The sequence below is a fragment of the Stegodyphus dumicola genome, chromosome 5, assembly GCF_044657685.1.
Source record: "Stegodyphus dumicola isolate Sdum_Otavi_A_Nest chromosome 5, ASM4465768v1".
Taxonomy (NCBI): Eukaryota; Metazoa; Arthropoda; class Arachnida; order Araneae; family Eresidae; genus Stegodyphus; species Stegodyphus dumicola.
Genome location: NC_140772.1, coordinates 51,049,172 through 51,070,661, shown reverse-complemented (window position 1 = coordinate 51,070,661; position 21,490 = coordinate 51,049,172). Strand labels below are relative to the sequence as shown.

Sequence of the window (21,490 nt, the reverse complement as noted above, 5' to 3'; positions counted from 1 at the left end):
CACTGTTGCATTCAGATATGAACCAACTTCCATTTGATACATTATTTATAATGAAAATCGATATTAAAATGGTATTTCTGCTATTACTGCCTGTATAAAATACTACAGTAAAGTGAACAGGCTCTCTATAAATAATGCAACAAGAAGTGGACCATTTGGGGGAAAAGTGGCAATACGAGTTTCAGTTCCTTCGTTATACTCCGTATCTGTAACAATCGAAAACCACGAAGTGTAAATAATAACATACCCTTAAATGTAAATCAAATTTATGAATTCAAAAATTAATTTTGTATTAAATTTCATAAAAAAATAGATGAACAATTATCAAGAGACAAGGAAATATTTCATATTTTATTATTTTAAGAAAGCAATTAAAATTTAAACAGCAACCTTCTGGGCAGCATGTGAATGGTCCATTGTTCTAATAGAATGTATGATGTTTCAGGTACCGAATCCACATTCTGTGCAGGTGCGCAGCAACTGGGGTATAGCAGAACTTCTATAGTCATGGGTATTCCATTTTTCCACAGCAAAAGCATATGCTTCAGAATTTGTTCATATTTCTGGCACTATACGAAAGAACAAAGCCTTTATTTATGACTATATTTAACATTTATTACAGCATTTAGCATCAATCAAAAGAATTACAAATTGCTAGAAAATAAATTTATTAAATGCAAACTAAATTATTAAGTAATTGGATATGTTAGTTAAAAATAATCTTGGAAGATTTTAAACAGCAATGACAAAATATATCTTGAGCTTTCTAATACACAAGCGCAGGATCTGCTTATGAGAACAGAAACTCAAGATCTGCTTATGAGATAGCTGTTTAAAACTGAGATTTCTTGTCAGAAAATCAGGAGAATTTGAATATGTATATTTACAATTGTAAGAATTATAATGAAAACGAAATACACTGTATAACACATGTTATATAAAAATTCATTTAGCATTTTACGAGGGGGAAAAATGAATTTTCCCCCCTAAATAGCTATATAATTATTTTTAAATTTTATTTGTTTGGCATTCACTACCACAAATATCCAGGCCTCGGCTTGTTGTTTATGTTTGTTAGCACCTGCCAAAAATAGATTTCACTAGATAATATACACCAACAGGAAAAAAAAGTTCTAACATCAAGAAGTTGTTGTGCTAGATAAACAAAATTTGGTAGGCGTGTTTATACATCTGAAAGATGACGTCTATTTAAATTTCAGTTATGAGCATGCAAATCAGATATGTGCTATCAAGTTCGTGAGCATTATTTATTGTTGAGATTTGACATAGTGAGTTGATGTTAATCAAGAATATCTTTAAGTAGAGGAAAAAGCCATTACCAAGAGCTCAGTGAGTTTGAAAAAGGTCATGTAATAGGGCTACAAGAAGGTGGATTTCTTTCCACGATATTGCAAATACTCGGCAAAAATGTATCCACTGTGTGCGTGATTGTTGGCTGCAGTGGTCAAAGTAAAGTACTGGCTCAAGAAGACTGGATTTTGGGCGGCCAAGTAGCACTACTGAGAGGGAAGACTGTTATGGTCAGAGTATGGCTCTGATGCATTGCATGCACCTTAAATGCATGCAGCATAAATTTGAGCTGCAGTTGGTGGATGGAGTGGAGATCTCTTGTGTTTTCTGATGAAAGCTGGTTCTGCCTTGGTGCAAATGATTACCAAATGTTGGTTAGAAAGAGGCCAGCTGAGCAGCTACAACCAACCTATTTAAGGCCTAAGACACACTGGACCTACATCTGGAGTTGCGGTCTAGGGAGCAATTTTGTATGACTGGAGCACTCTCATGGTTATCCAAACATGCACTAACAGCAAATTTGTAAGTCAATCTGGTAATTCAACCCGTTCTTCTGCCATTCACAAACAGCATTTAAGGGGTTGTTTTCCAACAGGATAATGCTTGCCCTCATACCACTGTCATGCTCTACAGAGTCTAGACATTTGCTTTGGTCTGCTAGATCACCAGATATTTCTCCAGTCGAGGACGTATGGTACATTATTGAATGACAACTCCGGTGTCATACACAAGCAGCATGAATTGCCCTATATTGATCGATCAAGTGCAAAAAGCAAAGAACTCCATCCCACAAACTGACATCCGGCACCTGTACGACACAATGCATGCATGCTTGCATTCAAAATTATGGTGGTTACACCAGTTATTAAAGTACCAGCATTTCATATTTGAAATAGCTCTTCTCACACTTGCATTACCGAAACAATTGTATTGCTGAAATTTCATTATTCTACAATATTTTTTTCTCGGCATTGGGATATTTTTTTTCCATCAGTGTATATTGGTTACAGCTTCATTTACTAATCCTTAGATTAAATAGCTAACAACTGATTACACACTATTAACTCATTTTATCAATTAATAATCAAATATATATTACAAAAGAAATACCCCTTAAAAACATTATAACAAACAACTATAATCAAAGAGTTAGTTACTTCAGTGGAAGATGGATCACACTGGTGCCTGTTCTGACCATGAGTACTTGGACAATGTGGACCTTCTCCAAAACCCTTGTCTGTTAGTCCAGGCACTCTGCCTTCAATGATCAGGGTTCCCAAATCAGTATACAAATCACACGGATCTAAATCCACTTCCTCCACTGCAGCATGCATTTCTACAATAATTAAGAACAGTTAATGTAAGAGAAATGATATATTAATATAAAAGAACAATTATATTATAAATATATAAAATAATGTATATATTGTACTGTTTGGAAAAGAGGAATGTATAAAATCATTATCCCTTGATAGCAAAAGAATTCAGGAACAGAATATAGAAGAGTTGCACATAGTGACACACATTCTATAGTTAAAAAATTCTTTTATATGCAATTAGATCCTATCAATATGCATACAGTTCAATAACAACAAATTTCTTCCCCCCCCCCCAAGTTCTTACTCTCTATTTAAGGCATTTCAGTAAAAAATATACTGTCTAATTATAATTTTAGAACGAATTTTCTAAATTTCGGATATTTTCGGCTAAAGAATCTGTAATTTCAAATGTATCAATTCATTCAAAACTCATACATATTTTAAAATTCAAAGTACCTCATAAAATAATTTTGGAGTTAGAAATAACGGAAGTATATATTGTCTATTTTCACTTTTCTTTTAAAATGTATCATTTATTTCAGATGTTTTCAATAAAATTCAACCTTTTTATTTATTTATTTTTTTAATATATATTTCATTCTAAATACACTTACACAGCTCTGGTATCATAAAACATCACAATTTCATTTAGAATTACAAGATGTACAAGCAGATATTTTATGAAGAAACTTCTTAAACTATTCAGATCACTTAATTCTAAAGATAAAATTGCTGGGTAAATTATGTAACAAAATCATGAATCGCAATAAAGTTCATATTGCACAAAATTAAAATTTTCTATTCAACATCCACATTATAAACATGAAATAAAAGAAATTTAAAAACATTCCGCATACAAAGACTTCAATTTTTATAAAACTTCAAATTTTCTCAATGATACGAACGTTACAGTATGGAAACATGGTGTAAAAATTAACACCATACCATATGTACTGCTAAATTGCGAGACTCATTCAAGAAGTGAATGAACAGTAAAAAAATCTCACTCGATAATGATGCTGATTTCCAATAACAGATGGCAGCACATCCTGTTACAAGTGATAATAGCTTCCGACAATATGAATAAATGTATCAACTACACTAAGTCCATATTTAGCAAAATAACTGTAAAATAAACAAAAATAACACCCTTCCATTACCTCAAAAATTTATAATACCATGCTCTCATGTTTGTTGTTTGAAAAGAAATTACGTAATTTAATGTTCAGTAGTTCGCGTGCTTACAACTTTGGCTTGCCGCCAGCTTCTTCCCGAGCAAACAACTTTTCAGTGAATGAAGAGGTTGTATGCCCTTTTAAAAAAAAAAAAAAAAAAAAAAAAAAAACTCACCTAAGACTTGGGGGAAAAAAAGGCGGTATAATTTCTACGAGAAAAATAAATTCGAGCAGAGGAGACCGCAAAAAAACACCTCTCCACTATGATGTACAAGATTGCAAATGATAACTACTGTCTTCCGCTTATTACTTAACTTTTTAGTTTGGTTTATTACTAAATTACATTTTTCCAGTTATCCGGTTAATATGCAGAGAACACCTTACGCAGGAAACAGGATAATAAAAACAGATTTATTTTGTCTAATAACAATAATACTTTATTTTTCCATTATTTCATGATCTATCTATATTGAAAAACAAATACTCGTACAAGAGCAAATCACAAAGCAAAACATTCTAATCTTCTCAATTTTCTGAAAAGTTTTAAGAAAAGTGCCCATATTTTTCTTTGTTTTTTCAACATACATCAGAAAATATGTTGAGATGAATCTTTAAAATAATTTTAAGATTTCATCAAGTCATTCAATTCAGTTTCTACACTCCAGTGCAAAATTATGAGAATTTGCAAATTACATCTATTTTTACGAAAATTATTGAACCGACGATGCTAATTAAACCGCCGCAGAAATATGCAAAATATTCAGATCCGAATATGTAAACGCACATGTGTGTGTGTGTGTCTGCGGTGCAGTGATTGTGGAGGAGAAGGGGGTTCCGGCGATATACGAGGGCAATTCCCCAAAAAAGGTCTCCTATTTTTTGGGGACGTAGAGAAAGTTTTAATACGGTTGTTGGCAACACTGTTGTGAGTGGTGCCTTCTCCGCTACCACATAAGCACGCAGGCGCTTCGCTCGGATGCTCAGTCTTGGCTTGGCAGCCAGCCATTCGAATTGGAGCTTCCGATAAACGTTACTGCCAAGTGCGAAGTGCGCGCAGTTATTATTGACGGAAGTGTGTGGACGGTCGTATGGATGTCAAAAACGTTCGCAAGTTGTGTACAGAGATTACAGCCGGTCGTACTGAAATTCATAACGAAGAAAGGAGCGGGAGGCCGTTAATTGCCGACGAGACAATCGCGAAAGTTGAGGAACTCATGCGTAAAGGTCGGAGGATCACACTGGATGCTCTCTGCATTTTGGTTCCTGAGGTTTCCAGAAGCACCATCCACAGGATTTTAACGGAAAAGTTGCAAAATCGGAAGGTGTGTGCAAGATGGGTGCCGCGTATGCTGACAGAAGACCACAAACGGCAACGGGTTGATTCTTCCCGCGAATTTCTTCGCCGCTATGGTTCTGTTCGGATGATGATGAGGTGAAAGATGAGGTTCAACGCTTCCTGAAGGGCATGGCGGCAAGCTGGTATGACATGGGCTTTGTAAAACTGCCATAGCATCTACAAAAATGTATCGCCCGAAATGGCGATTATGTTGAAAAATAAAGCATTCTTCAATCTTTAAAGTGATGTAGCAATTATAGAAAATAAACGGTTCTTTGTATATCTAATAATATCGGAGACCTTTTTTTGGGGATTGCCCTCGTATGTGCAGATACTTCTTCAAGACACTCGCCGTGTTTCTTGCAAGAGTTACATAAATTTTACAACTTATCAGGTAAAATGAGTAGCCATGAAAGCATGGATGACGGAATGGGATGGAGAATTGTCAGCAGATTGGAGAAAGGCCACGCAGGTGCATACAGAGCTCAGTGTTAATACCCAGTGTGTAATGTCTGCGCCCAGCAATTTGTGCAAACAGTTCAGGACACTGGATCCATATCGAAAAGTCCTGGACAAGTTCGACCAAGATTCTCAACGACGAATGAGAATCGTCATTTGGCAATTTCAGCACTCTGACACAGGACTGCTACAGCTTCACAGCTCTCAGCTGAGCTGTATGCTGCAGTGGATCCCGAGTTTCACGGTCTACAGTTGACCGAAGGTTTTATGAGATAGAGCTATGTGCCAGAAGACCCGCTGTGTGCGTTCGTTCACTGCAGCATACCAGAGAGCACGTTTAGCAGAGTGCACACAACATGAGCCTTGGACAAGACTTCAGTGGAGCACAGTGCTTTTTACAGATGAGTTAAGATTTAACTTGGACACTGATCCTCGGCGTACCTGTACCTGGAAAGAGCCTGAAACATGAATACCATCCCTTCTTTCCTCATCAGGGAAAAGGATCATTATGTGGTGAAGGTGTAATGGTTTGGACAAGCATTATGATAGACGGCCCTACAACCCTGCATGTGTTTCAAAAAGGCCCTATTATTAAAAGGTAAGACAGAAAATCTTACAGCCCTATGTTCGATTTTTCCGGAGCGAAGTTGGCCCTACGTCCCTGTAAATGGACGACAACTCTCGTTCACATAGGGCTCAGATGGTCAATGATTACCTGGGAAGTGAGGATATTCGCCTCATGGATTGGCCAGCCAGATCTCCTAATCTTAACCGTATAGATCATGTTTGGGTCGCTTTCCAAGAGCAGTTTCATCTAACCATTCCCATGTGAGAACCCTTTCGGAGTTGAAAACTGCCTTACTGCAGAAGTGGGATCGGTTGCCACATGGGCTCCTCAGCTGCCTCCTGTCCAATATGCCATGACACTGCACAACCTACCTAGCTATGTGAGAGAACCATACCCCGTATTAGACTCATTTTTAGTTCGATGTCACAGTGTGGATTTTGGACATCCCTGCACTATTAACTTTACTGAAAATCATGCGCACATAAAATGATTTTTGAATGGTACATCTCTCGCTCTATTATAAATGCATATTCATAATAAATATAATTAAAATCTATCATTAGTTTTTGAGAAATTCGATATAACGTGCAAATTCTCTTAATTTTGCATATTTTTAAGCATACTTGAAAGTACAGTTTGAAAAAAATTTTCCTTTCAGTAACAGACTTTTGATTCATTACGGAATTTATCAGTTAGTTATTCCAGGAAATAAGCTGAAAACACCAATTATATGATTAAAATTTTAAAGAGCCTAGCTGCCATTTATGCTTATTTCTAACTTAAAAATAAGATTTTTTTTTCTCTTTTCTTTCATCGCTCCTGCTTACACACAAAGTACTTAATAAAATTTCATTCTGTAAACTTCTGTTTAAATTTTTCGAAGCAATCTTTCTCAATTGTCGCTTGGCATAATCCTCAGAAAAATTTACTTTACAGCTTTGAGATCTGTCAACAAGAAATACTCCATTAAAACAAGCAAACTAACTAAAAATATGATTTATCTTGAGAACTTTAGCACGAAACACTGTTGGAAACATCTCCCATATGTCTTCCAGCTCAAGTATAGTTTATCTTTTTTATTTGATTTATTATTTTTCAAGTGTCAACAGCAAATTGATTCATTTATTCTTGCTTTAGTATTTTCCTATTTGATTTAACTTTGTTTTGGGTAATTAGTTTGGCTTTGCCTATTTTTATGTTTTTCACCACAATCTGTTCTCCCAAATTCGAGATCTTTCCATGTTACATAACAACCTAAAATTAACCAATCACAGCTTAGAGTATTTTCGGCATCTGCTAGGTATAAATACAGCTCCTAAGTAACTACGTCATCTTCCTTTTCCTAAATTCTGCTCTACAACCCCGCGCTGCTCTGTCCTGCTAAAATACCTACATCATACCTTTAAAACAAAATATCAACGTATTTCATTATGATTGGATAAATGTTTACTAAGATGGTTTTATATGCGTTGCAATAAAGATAGGGAATTCTTCAAATTCATTTGGGTCAGCGTCATGTTCCCGTCTTTCCACTCGACTATCGAAAGCTGCTGAACATCCAACTACCTAACTGCGCATCGAAAATGATATATATATGTATAACTTTGATCCATTTAACTAACGCCGTGCAAGCAGACTATGTGCGAAGAAACTCGTACTAAAAATACTGGGTAAAGCCAAAATTCCTAACCGTTATTTAACATCATAGAAAAACTGCATTCACATCATTGTTCGAATAACTGGTTCCAGCAACTGACATAAGAAATCACAATTCGTGCTGAAAGTGTTTAAAAAATTTTAATGATACATTCTTGTACGATAGTCAAAAAGAAGTATAGATTAGAAGGAAAAAATAATACATAAAAATGGAACCATAACATGAATCTATAAAACCATAAAAATCTATGCTTTCTGAGGCTGAAATTTTTCTCGCAGTTATAAACCTGATTACAAATTGACAATGATATTTAATAAAAAGTATTAAAGAATTTACTTAAATTATCATGTGTGGAGGATTATCCCACACCATTCGTGTAGTAGTAATGAAATATGTTTAATGAAATAAATATGTGCTTCTCTGAGAAAATTCTGCATGTTTAGTCATAATATTTCAAAGATCCTTCATCCATTATGATCAGCATGAAAGCTGAAAACATGCATTCCTCATATACATGCTTTCATTCTAAAAGACATCACTTCTTCTATTCTAAGGGAGCAGCAATTCGAATGAAGAAAACGTTAATGCCAGAATCATGCGACAAAAGATTAAGCAGGGGTTAGGCACTAGATGAAGATAAATTATTTCTTTTTATTTCAATGAGGTTCTTAAGGGCTTGGAGAAAGTAATAAATGCAAACAATGGACGATTTTCATTTTAATTTTACCATTCTCTTTTTTCAGACATCCACGTCGCCTCAATTTATGGGACAGTCATTCTTGTGTAATGATTTTTCGAAATCCGTTTCTTCTGCTTAGGATAAGATGAAGATATGTGCCTCAAGCAAAATTAAACATATACTAAGCCAAGTTTTATCTATATTTGGTTTAACGTTTTCATCTAAACCAAATTTTATATGCTGCGGCTGATGTTTGGCTGCCTGCTGTTTTGAGAGGTTGAACTTTATGGGTTATGAACAACTACAACATTGAATCCTAACATATTTATTAATAATACACGAAAAACTTGGTAATCATTAATAACATTACAAATAATATCAACAATATGAATTCGCAATCAAGTATTATTTGCACCGAAAGTCAAAACAAAGGGCTCTGAAAGCTAAGTACACTTGACTGACTTTTTATTATCCGAAGACAGAATTCTTTCTACTAACAAGTTTTTAAGAGTCTTCACTAGCTGAGAGTTTTAAGCCATTCTGTTTACTTGTTCTGCCTGATATACTTTGCAGACTCCATTAGTCACGTGCCTTTAGATTTTCTTTAATATATTACGTTCCCTGATTTGCTGTGGTTAAAGACAATACCTGAGGAGTTACAGAATCACTGGTTGGCGATCCCCTGAAATCGAGCGGCATCGATAACAGTCACGTTGCAGGCAATTACGCCCTTCTAACATTGGTCTTAATGTCATTAGTGGTAACGTTATCACCTCTGTAAAGCAACGGAATGTTATCTTCCACCCCTTAGATAGTTCAAGAGTTTAGCGTCGACCTCTAAATTCTAACCTGTGCCGAGAATGCTTATGAACGTTCTTATTTTCATATCGACAGCCGCGCATCAAGTTTCAAAGATGGTACAGAATGGTTTTAATTAAACTGACCTTATTCAGACCCCTATAGAACCCGTTCTGCCTACCGGATTTTGATGAAACTTAGTATATACGTTATATGGAGAAAAGATTTCTGCAATTAAAGATAGTTCATATTTTGTTCAGTAGATGGCAATTTTCAAAAATTCCTTATGCAAATTAATAACACCTATAAATAGATTTGCAGGCAGAGCAAGAAAATCATTCTGCGTGCCTTTGTCATCGTTAATCATTTCCTTGCAGAAGAAAGCTCAAGTTTTACTGGTAAAAATTTTTTATCAGACCACTGTCTTCAAGATGGAGCAACTCCCCACACTGGGCGCCAAGTCAAAGAACTGCTTGAAGCTAACTTTGGCGAGAATCGTGTAATATCCAGAGCTTTTCCGGATGCCTGGCCTCCTCGTTCACCCGACTTAAAATCCCTATGATTTCTGATTGTGGGGATTCCTAAAAGACCGTGTTTATGGAGGAGGAATTAGGACTTTACCTGAGTTGCAAGCCAGCTTTACACGCCATCTTGCTGAAATCCATCGAAAGTTACTTTGCGCTACCATTGAAAAAGCTATAATGCGCTTTCAACACGTAATTGATGTCAATGGAGCACACACTGTGCACATTCTGTAACTGAATAAATTTTAATGATTCAGATAGATTTTTTTGTCCTTCTTTTAGGCGGCACAATTCTCCCTGGTGATCAAAATGTGAACTATTTTTATTTCAGAAATCGTTTCCCCATGGTCCATATAACATGTCAAATTTCCTCAAAATTCAATAAGTAGAGCTGGTTCTAGAATGGTCTGAATAGGATCACTTTAATTATAACCACCCTGTATAATAAAGCTTAATACCATAAGCAGCTCCTTACCTCTCTTAAATCCAGCACTAATTGTTTTCCTACCTAATACACATATACATGAATAAATAGTTCTAACCATAAAAAAGCAAAAGACATGTGCGTTTCATCTAGCAAGAATAGCGAGTATATGAGTTCAGTTATACTCGGAACCCGATTAAAGAAATTTGAGATTCTTGACACGATGTTTTTGGAGAGGCCCAAAGGCCTATTTTCTTTGGTTTATGAGGCAAACATAGGACTGTGAAGAAATGAAAGATAATTTGGTGACATCTAAAAATCTGTAGTTCTAAACGTCATGCCGTATGGCCCTCTTACCACCTCAATGCCAGTATTCAATTCCTTCATGAACACGCGTTATTAGTATGACAGTTTCATATGCAGTCTATCTGTAGCTCAGTGACTATGTTCAATTTTAATTTATTATTTTCTATCTTCCTCCATCCTGTTTATATTAAGCATTTGCGTAATATTAGTAATAGTAGTAACATTTATATAACAGAGTGCTTCAAAATAAAATGTTGCTTGCAACTTCAAAAGATCATTATGAAATGGCACAGAAATCAATATACATACGAGATCGATGTGCTACAGTATAAAAAATGCAATAGAATAATAATCGCGCTTTTGTTTAATGCACCGAGTTTTACAGCGGTTTAAATTTTTAAAGAGCTCTGGTTCTTGCATACGGCCACACAAGTTTTGAAAAAATAGAATTTTTACATAAAAGGTTCCTTTTAAAAAATAGCATTTTTTGAAAACCAAACTTGAAAAAGCCTTTTCTAGAAATAAACTGAAATCAACAAATATTCCAGGCACGTGCTTAGAGTTCTTTCTCACTGTGAGCAAGGAGAAAATATGAAATGAAAAATAACATTTCTTCGTTGCTTTGTGCTCCTACGAAAGCTAAATATTGTATGTTGGTAGAGAACGGAAAAGCTACATTAATACAATGTATTCAAGAACGTACCACGTTTAATTTGTTCATCAAACTGCTTACAAATGGAATTGCCTGCACCTACGAATTACTATTACATTATATTCATAAAAGAAAGGGCAAAGAAGGCTTGGAATTTTCCTTTTTTTCCTATTTTCACGGCAAAATTTGCATGCAGTGAGCAAAATATATTAGTACAGGAGATGAGGATGTGGTACCTCACGAGTTAGTGTCATGATCGCCTCCACGACAATGACTAAATAAGCTTAACAAAAATAAGCACATACAGTAAAGAATAGAAATGAATACCTACTTAAAACTATACATGCTGATCATAATATGAAATAATAATAATTACAACTGGTCTCCGCCCTTTTTGGAAGCGGTTTCCTGTAATTTGAAAAAAATCGCCATCATCAAAGCATGACGTCACGTAGCTAGAGGTCAAAGAGCTCACTTAATGCATTGCAGTATCAACGACCTAATGTTCAAAGCTTACTTCACAGCGGCCTCAACGTGCAATTCCAGCTTAATTTCCTTTCTCAAATAAAATAAAACAGCCGTTTAATCGCCGTATATAAACACTGACAAAAAACATATTGTTTTAGTTCTTAATTCTGCGTTCTTTAAAGCCCAGAAAGTTTAAATTCCTGGCTATTTAAAATACCTATCCCTTTAACACCAAGAGAAGCGAGCTGACTAAAATAAATCGACATTTTTAATGCTTGCAATTAATGCCGATACACAAATAAATCTAAACACTGTCATCAAAACATCTTTATTTGTATTTACACAGATATTTAAAAAAGTAAATCAATAAATAAATGCGTCGTAATAAACTTCTGAGAAGTAAATTTATCAAAAAAATAAACCATAGTTCAATGAGTTTCAAGAAAATATTACAAAAATCGATACTCTGCACGTCACAAAAGTTTAAATACACACACACAGAAATACTCATTTACTCCCATCAAATAAATTCAGGTTGCATTGCTTTCAGGAAACACAACAGTACTTAAATTTCTCTCTAATATAACAATTAAAGTATTTAAAGTATCTAATATAACAAAAGACGTTTGTTTTGCATACTATCATGAGATGAAAATTACAACTGGCAGCAAAAATTTCCCAAAATTACTAGAAGAGATGAAAATACTGGATTTCTTCCCCTCCTGCAACCAACCAAAATATTCAACTTATTATTACAAAGTATGGTCTTCACATGCTTAAGAAATAATAATTTGTTTCGCTCCCACTTCCATTTTTTAGGATGTAAGTGCTAGAAGATTACCCTTTTCCCCATTTGACTAGCATGTATTATATATATTACAAATGTGCTTTAAATAAGTTACAAAGGCATCTTTAAAATTTAATTAATTAATTTACGGTTTACTTTTCGTTTGTGCAATTAATATTTCAAAATGCGGTTAATAACCGAGTAAATGAAATCGATAATAAAACTTATTCTCCAATTAGTTTACTGCGAGAGGACATAGACTCCAAACATAAAAACGGCCAGTGAGCATACAGGGTGTTAACACAACTCAGAACCACCTGTAGCTCGATCTATTAGCTGAATAAAAACCATCAAATTTGGTAAAAAAGACTAATGACGACATGGTGGAAAAAATAGTTCTGGAAGTTATTGATAGGGGGGAATGTTATGCTGTCCCTGAAGTATTTGGTTTAGTCTACACAACTGAAAATTTGCATGACAGGACGGTAAAATTTTAAAATGCAAATGCTCGGTTACTTAACTCTTTCGCATCGAGAAAGGGCAAAATCTCAATTCCTCAAACATCGAAAACGCCCGTGTCTAAGAATTTCTTCTGGAATGCTTTTCCTTCCCCCATGACAAGTTGAATACTACAGCGCTAACAATAGCCTTACTTAAGTAAAGCGAGAACTTCTTTCTTCGACGCTTTGACACTGTGTGAAGTTCCCCCTTGGGACGGGAGTGCAACTTCGGGCATCAAAAGCTAAACACTGACAGTAAACAAAGGAAAGGAAGGAACAAAGGAAACAAGGAAGCTACTTTTAGTAGCTTCAAAAGAATGATTGACATATAATTTAACAACACCTGAAAGCAATGAGTAATGCAGTAACGTGATGGGGGAAAGCACTGGGTAGGAAATAATCAGGCGTTTCGGGCGTCCAGCCGGTGTCTGAATGTTTGGGCGATTGGGGCGACTTCGATGCGATAGCAGCGTCAGTAATTCAGTCTCCCACTTTACCTCAGTGCACATTAATTTTGAATAAGTTTGGAATAAATAGGATCCTTAGCAGTTCGGACTGCTGTACAGCGGACCACTGGAGTCAGAAGAGACAGTATCTGATGTCGCGACAGCAATCGTTGACGGCACCCATGGAACCACTGCTGATAGTAGCTAAGTCTAGCGAATAGCGCGACAAATAGATTTGAATCTTTCAGCGGTATGGCAGATCTCGTGGAAAGTTCTTCACTTCTACCAATACAAGATTAGCCGTGTGCAGGAATTAAAACACAACGATTATAATAAGCGGGTGGTATTTGCAATGACATTTCATGCCAGGGTGGAAGTCGACGATGCTTGCCGTGGAGAGTTCTGTTGCAAGATGAGACCCATTTTCGTAAAAATATGAATGATTACCACTAACATTTCTCGAATTTGGGCATCCGAACAATTCCGTGCAATTCAGAAACTCCCACTGCATTCACCAAAATTTAGCGTTTGATGTGACTTAATAGCAGACTTCTCAAAGGTATGATATGCTGACTAGTTTTATCATTCCCCAACTTCAGCATAGCCAGTGGCTGTACAGGTAACTTTTATGCAGGATGGGAACACCAACGAATATTGTTCTAATGGTACAGCGCACCCCCCCCCCCAGTTGCGCAGTCACTTTATACAAGAAATTCTATATACATCGCTTTTTCTCCACTTGCACAGCCGCCTCGTTCCCCGGATCTAGCCTCATGGGAGTTTATTCGAAGTTCAAGGTGTATCTTCGTGGAATCCCGACATCGACAAAGGACAACATATCACGATGCTGAGATATGTTGTCCTTTGTCGATGTCGGGATGTTATCCTGAAATGTGCTGAGCATTTCTGGTGATAAGCTACTTTAGGCTGTCGAGAATATTGGGTACAGAGTGAAATGTGCGCTTCAAGATTAAATGGTCACACTGTAAGAGGTCTATGCGTTCGCCGAGAAAGAGCTTCTATTGAATAAAGTGCACTGAAATATCATTTCTGAAACCCCTTGGGGCAGTTCATTTGCTGTATTAAGGCGGTACTGATCTGAAATTTCTTCCGATATGCTGACTATTTATTGATTTGTCTAGTTCTCAGCTATTTAGACTACTACAGCGTTACATTTTCCCCTATCAGCATCTTTCGGGACTATTTTTAACGAAATCCTCCCCCCCCCCGTGTCATCATTAGTCTCCCTACCAAATTTGTTGGTACTCCAGCATTGATCGAGCTACAGATGGCTCTGACTAATGTCCGTTTAAAAAACAAACACCCTGTACTTCCTTTTACTGGTAGGTAAATGACAATTGAGACTGACAAAATTCAACTTTAAAATAAAAATTTATTCATAATAAATTCAAATTCAAAACTGCATATGAGCGGATTAAACATATAAAATATGTTTTAGTTGGTTCATGCGTAATATATGATGTCAGAGTAGTTGATCCACCAGTGGCCGAATGCACAAAGCTTCTGGTAATTCGAGCCGGCTTCGGATATAGGCGGATGTGCAGGTTATTCCCATGGTTTTCTCGCCTTGCAAATAGCAGTCACTTTCTTTTCAAAGTCTTCTACAAAGGTATCATATCCCTCAGGCTCTCACTTGCTGTATCGTATTCTACTAAACAAACAAAGCAGCAATGGTCAATTTGTTTTCGAAATCATGCCTTCGTAGCGAAATTCCAAATGGTTCGAACTTACATTTTTGCAGATGGAAAACAACGAAAACACCCAGCGCATATCGCGGAATGATGTAGCAACCCATAATGCTAGTACAGCCAAAAGTCGTTAATTCGGACACCCATAATCCGGACCTCAAAGCTACAAACTTTCTGCGCATGCCTCGCGTTCACGCATGCGCACAGGCGTTTAAGAGTGCGCTTAAGACCTTTACGGCTGCGAATATGTTTGTGCACATGCGCGTTTAATGTGTAACAGAGGTATAAGCTAAGCTAAAATTATCTAATTCAGTTAATGTTGCACATTGCGTTGTTCCTTAATCTTCGAATTGGATCCGGCTTATTATTTTTTGCAGACTGTTAGAGCAATTTTATAAAAGTAAGCTTGAACTTTCGATTATGTCAAATAGAATTTCCGATATATATTTACTAATATGTAATTTGTATCTACAAAGCGAAAGTATGTTTTGAAATCCGAAATCTGTTTACCAATTTCACGCCGCGGATTGGAAGTTGATCTTTCAGCACTATCCTTATCTTCAGGGCAGATGTTTTTATTTTATTTGGCTTATAATTCCTTACTAAGTGTAGTATTTCATGTCGATGTACTCCGTGTTTGATATGATTTAAATCAAGTTCCTCGTCATTATAATTCGCTTCCGATAGTGAAGAAAGTGACCCAGAGGTTATTGAAAACGAAAACATTTCGATTGACAAATTAGTCGGTATTCTCAACACAGCAATTATAGGACTTGAACAGCGGAACTTTGTAACTAAACAAGAAATTATGTCTGTTTAATAGAATTAAAGAGAAAGTATTATCACATGAAACGAAGCAACTTACATTGAAAGAAATGTTTAATAAAGTAAACAAATAAATATTAAGCTTTTCCTTTTTGTAAATTTTGATACCCTTTAGATCATAATTGTTCTTTATTTCATAAATTACGGTTTCATATTTTTAATTTTGTAATTTCTGCATGCCATTTTACCAGATTTAAACTGATGATCTATAATCCGGAAAAATCGATAATCCGGAATCGCCGAAGTCCCGACGAGTCTGGATTAACGACTTTTGACTGTATTACTTTCAAGGTTTTCTTCAATCGGCCTTAAGATTCCTGCTATAAAAACAGTCAAAGACGCAAATCCCACGTCATTCAAACTTTGGAAAAAATGATCTCGAAAGTTTTTAACTGAAAATTTTCGAATTTACATGTAAATTTTCAGTACATACCATGCTTGCTTACTACTGAAATACCTATTAAATAGAAACTGCGTGACGTCTCTCAAACTGCAAACCTGCTATTTATATATTTATTGTAAATAATGGCTTTTATTACGTGTATATAATTAACTCCCTTTCATTTTTTTACATTAGGTGTTTTTCCAGACACGCCCATCACAAAAACCCACTATCGAGAAATTGTCATTTGAGGAGCTGTCGTAACATGGGAACGCGAGATACTCTTGATGTAAGTTTAATGACATTTCACAACACCCTCTATGAATGGCATTTTCTCCAACGACTCAACACTTTCAAATAATCCAACAATGGTTACTTTTCAATGCATTTATTTATAAGCGTAATAGTTGTTTTGCGTGTCGTTGCAGTCTTAATTGCTCGCATGCAGCGTTCGTTACATTTGCAACAGAACTCATGTATTCCCTCTTTTCTTTCCCGTTAGCATGCAGCTTTGTTACTGTATGCAAAAGCATGAAGTGGTCTTTAATTTAAGTTATGTTTACGCAACGTTATGAGTTCAATGACCGCAACAACACGCCGCGCTTTACCAGTGTGGTTGACCTTTTGGTGTCGCTCGAAGGACCATGGGGTAAAATGCCGAAGAAATGAAGGAAGATACTTCAGCCGCCGGACTTTCTATACTGCTGTATTTGTGCTTTGGATGTTGTCAAATTTACTTCGCGAAAATTTGTCACAAATTTTACAATTCCGGAATCACATGAAACAGCGAAATAACTCATCACAATACACTTCTATGTCTTCTTACACATACCGTTCACATAATAAATTCTGCATTTATTTCGTATAAATACGCATACTAAACTCTCCAAACTTTAATAAATGCGCATTTTGTTTACTAAATCAAATACTCGAAAAACATCATTTTAGACTGTAATTTTTTTTTAAAAAGGAGGGGGGGGAGGATGAAAGACGGAAAGATTAAAATTAAATGGGGGAGAAGGAAAGAAGTGATTAAGTACGAGAATTTTTTTTTTTTTTTTTTTTTTTTAGTAAAACTTTTCTAGAAATATATTCCTCATATCAAATTACATTGATATGATACACAATATAGGTATGTATTCTTCTACGCAAAAATTTGTATCAAGCCGGGCATAGTAACAAATTATAATATCTTCTGACAATGTCTTTACCCACTCATTATTCCAAAACTTTCCATGAGCTTATTGATATTCAATTAATACCTTTATTATAGTTGCGCCTATTCAGTCACTGTGTTATACGGAATTTCAGCTTTTTTATAATTATTATAGCTACTCTAATTATATGGAAGTCACTAGTCTGTTGAGGTGTATGAAAAAAAATGTAATGAAAGTTTTGAAAAATCGTAAACAGATAACTGGTCATATAAAAACATCCCAACACCACTTCAGGTAAGCTGTCGCCGTAGTTTTTCTAAAAGAAATCTTTTTAGTTTATGCTTTAAATACAAAAAATTGTGAAAAACATCTCATTTAGCCAGAATACGTGGAAAGGCTATAAATGCCTAAGACCGCTGAATACTGGGAGTTCGATGCCAGGCGAACGGGCTAGATGTATGGCTGGTTTTTCCCCATGGGTAATGTGAATAGAAGCTAATTTCCCTTACAAACTCCTCCACGAAAATATCCCTTTCCCTACACAGATCCTATTTACCATATTCGAATAAACTAACCTAACCAAAACTTTAAACTAAAATACTACGACAATAAAAAATAAACTATAAAATATATATATAAATATACATAAAATATAAATAAAAAATCATTGGTTTTTCTTTTATTTATTTAAAATCTATTAGTAATTTTAGTCAATATGACTTTGAAAAACAATAAATGTTGAGAAACAAAATGCAGCAAAAAGAAATTTTTTAACTTTATCACAGGCCACTTATAGTAAATGAATAACGGTAATTATCCGAAATATTTGAAGTAAAATCCCGATTTCGGTTCCTGCAAACTGGCTGATAGCATGAGGTTTTCCGTTTGTGCATCTTAAATACCAGTCAGTTTGCCATGAGTGTATCTTTAAAAACGTTGTGCTTTGCATTAAACCAGACAGGCTTTCACAGCTTTTGCACAATCAACTATACAATCTTTAAAAAAAAAAAAAAGACAGACAGAGGGATTTAAAACGGAAAAAATAAAGCAAAATAAAAATTAAACCTCCGCATTTTAATCGATTATTTAGTTTAAAAAAATTTAATTGAACCTTTCCGAAATTAGAATACTTTTTTGTTAAATGAAAAATTCTCACACGTAAGTTTGTTATGTCCAAAAATGCCGCCATAAGCATTTGCTATCAGAGCACATTTACCCACAAACCTAGCGGATCAATACAAAAGTCAGGCGTCATGCCTTTCTGTAGAAGCACTAAAACTACCGTTCTCTGCTTTCAGATCTTGAAAGAATCGAGTCATAAAAAGTCACCCCCTCCCCATCAACAATGAAATATCAAGGGATCTTCTCGCACTAGTTTTATGCCATTCTTATGTCACAAAGCTTAAGAAAGGAGATCCTCACAGTCAGAATATGTTTTTACGATCATTCCTCCTTTCTTAAAATAACGATAATAAAATATATTTTAGGAGGGCTTCTTCAGAAAAGACATTCTCTTTCGCTTGGGCGGCTTGCGCAAAAAGGCAATAAGGCAAGAAACGGGAAAGAAGCGATAGAGATTAAAAACTTCCTAAATGAGTCATGTTCGTTGTCACAGAAAATTCTTTGGCCCGCAACGGATAGCAACAGGCGTTATTTTTATCGTGAGAATAGTGCGGGTCGAGTCTTTCTTCGAGGAATGAAGGCCTTACCCAAGACCCCAAACATCGAAGCGGGCGGATGAAGGGCAAGCGAAAAAAAAAAAAGCATAACAAAAGTCTTTCGGGAAGTGTTGACAACGGAATTCACACAAAATCGGGAGTTTTGGTTTTGACTCAATGTTTCCGCCGCCTGGTTCATTTTCAGAAACATGTTTCGTGTTCACAACTGAATAATAATAAGGGGAATAAAAATCAGAGTAACTAGCAAATATGTAATAAAAATGGCACCTAAAAAGGCATAATCCCCCGCCCGTCGGTTTTGGAAGATTGAATTTCCTTTTTTCGAATAAGAGAAAACGCTTGGCATTTTCCATAAATCCCCCCCCGCAAAATCTAAGAGTGCTTACTATTGCTGAAACTTAATCATATTTTCATATTAAATTCTATGTTTATATACCAAAATATTACAAGTATTTGATTTAAAATGAAATAGCTAAAAAGAAGATAAATACAGCAAAAACTGTAGAAATAGGTAAGGTGATTAAAGAAAACGAACGAAAACACACTCATGATACAACACACATTTATCTCTTTCTTTCACTGCAAAAATACTGCATCATCATACTGAGATACCAGCAATTTTCCTCAAAATTTTAACTTTGTAACCAGTATGCATATACCTAATAACTATTCATTGCCACCCATCCGCCTACAGACGTTATGAAAAAGAAATAAGAAGCTCAAGGAAAAAAGTAATATAATAAGGCAGTAATAGTAAATAAGTATACAAAGTGCTGTCAATTAATTGATAATTACAAATTAAGTTATAATTACTAGAAAATGTACTGTTCGACAGCTCGAACATTTTTGCGAAGTCGCAAATTTTTGTACTTTTAGAAGGTACTCACAGCTAAAACTTTCAAGTCAGAAACTGGAGTTGCGTAAAAATGGTCCCGTTGTTTGTAACGAATTGCCAGTTAAGTAACAAATTACATCTTAATTTAGATTACAATATTCTATGTTATTTTGTGCGTCCATGTATTCATAATATGTCAACTGTGAACTACCGCTTTATATTTCTTCCTCTAAATTGTCCAGATTTAGAAAATGTCTAAAACAAAACCACATTTTCCAGCTATGATGTTGTTTTACATGGGATTCAAGCGAAGATATGAACAGGGTGTCTCAGTACTAATATTCTCAGATATGAACAGGGTATTCAGTAAACTTCAGGAAGAGATGAGATGCACCCAGACTACTCGGAATCGCATAGCAATGTAGTGTCGGAACTGCATTCCTGACATAATAGCTAGCATTGGTTCCAGCGTTCTCGTTAGAAAGTTTCAACTGAGATACGGGCGCTGAGGACGGTAATTAGACGAACGCAGAGTTAATCGATATGCATCGAATATACGGGGCCGCGAAGTGTAATGGGAGTGCCGCATAGCGATTGTACGATAAACGTACGCCTAATCATACATTTCTTCACATTCCTGCAGCAGAGGTTAGCTGAAATGATGATGTGACACTTGTGTACATGGCAGTTCCGTCCAAGTGGCATTTGCGCACAATATTCTTGAGGGAACATGAAATTTTCTAACATGCTGTAACCGATTACGGGAAAAGTAACACTTCGACAAAGCCTTGTCAGAAACAGTCAATCAGTTTTTATCGTTAATTTACATGATGTTTCTTAAGTAGTGCCCATTTCTTCGATATTATTAGCCCCCTCCCAAATTCTTTTTAGAGCATTTACGTAAAATAAATTTCATCCTTATCTATATATCTAAAGGTAGACCAAAGCAAGTATGTATACAATATTGTTTAAATATATAATCAAGCATACTTACACACTTTGATTTATAAGTACATTTTTATACTTCTTTATTGATAAAATAATATGCATTTACAGGACTTGAAGGCAATATCTTTAAGATTTCTTAGAAGTACAATTTTCTTGCTTGCGTGAGCAATTTCTACGAAACTCAGAATTTCAAAAATATTTGACCAACTATATAAACCTCAACCAAATTTAAAATGAGCAACTATTTTTTTATGCATCTCACCTAAAAATTTTAGAAATTATCTTTAATTATATAAAAAAAATTATGTGAGAGTTACGAAAATTTATATTAAAAAATTATTTTTTAAGAAAATATAATTTTATTTATTTATAATGTGTTATTTCCCATTTACATTATTTCCTATTAAAAAAAAAAAGAGTCAGCTAAAAATACTGATTTGTTGTAGTGCTGCGCGCAATACATATTACAATACTACGTGGATCACACAAAAAGATATCTGATTTAAAATATACTAATATCTGGAATATAAAATAAAAGTAGCAAAT

General features: G+C 35.3%; 1 protein-coding gene across 5 annotated transcripts in view; it reads right to left on the bottom strand.

Annotated features, from left to right (window-relative positions):
• Positions 1 to 21,490, bottom strand: part of LOC118180954 (atos homolog protein A-like) — a 213,122-nt gene that overhangs the window by 30,943 nt on the left and 160,689 nt on the right. For 3 of the 5 annotated variants that reach the window (XM_035350032.2, XM_035350034.2, XM_035350033.2), the window contains 2 exons: positions 2,469 to 2,647; positions 391 to 569 (listed from right to left, as the gene is read on the bottom strand). In XM_035350032.2, coding sequence (XP_035205923.1) covers positions 391 to 569; positions 2,469 to 2,647 — 358 coding nt within the window. Of the gene's footprint in view, positions 1 to 390; positions 570 to 2,468; positions 2,648 to 3,244; positions 3,417 to 3,790; positions 3,904 to 21,490 lie in introns of those variants that run through there. The other 2 variants (XM_035350036.2, XM_035350035.2) reach the window with 2 other exon arrangements.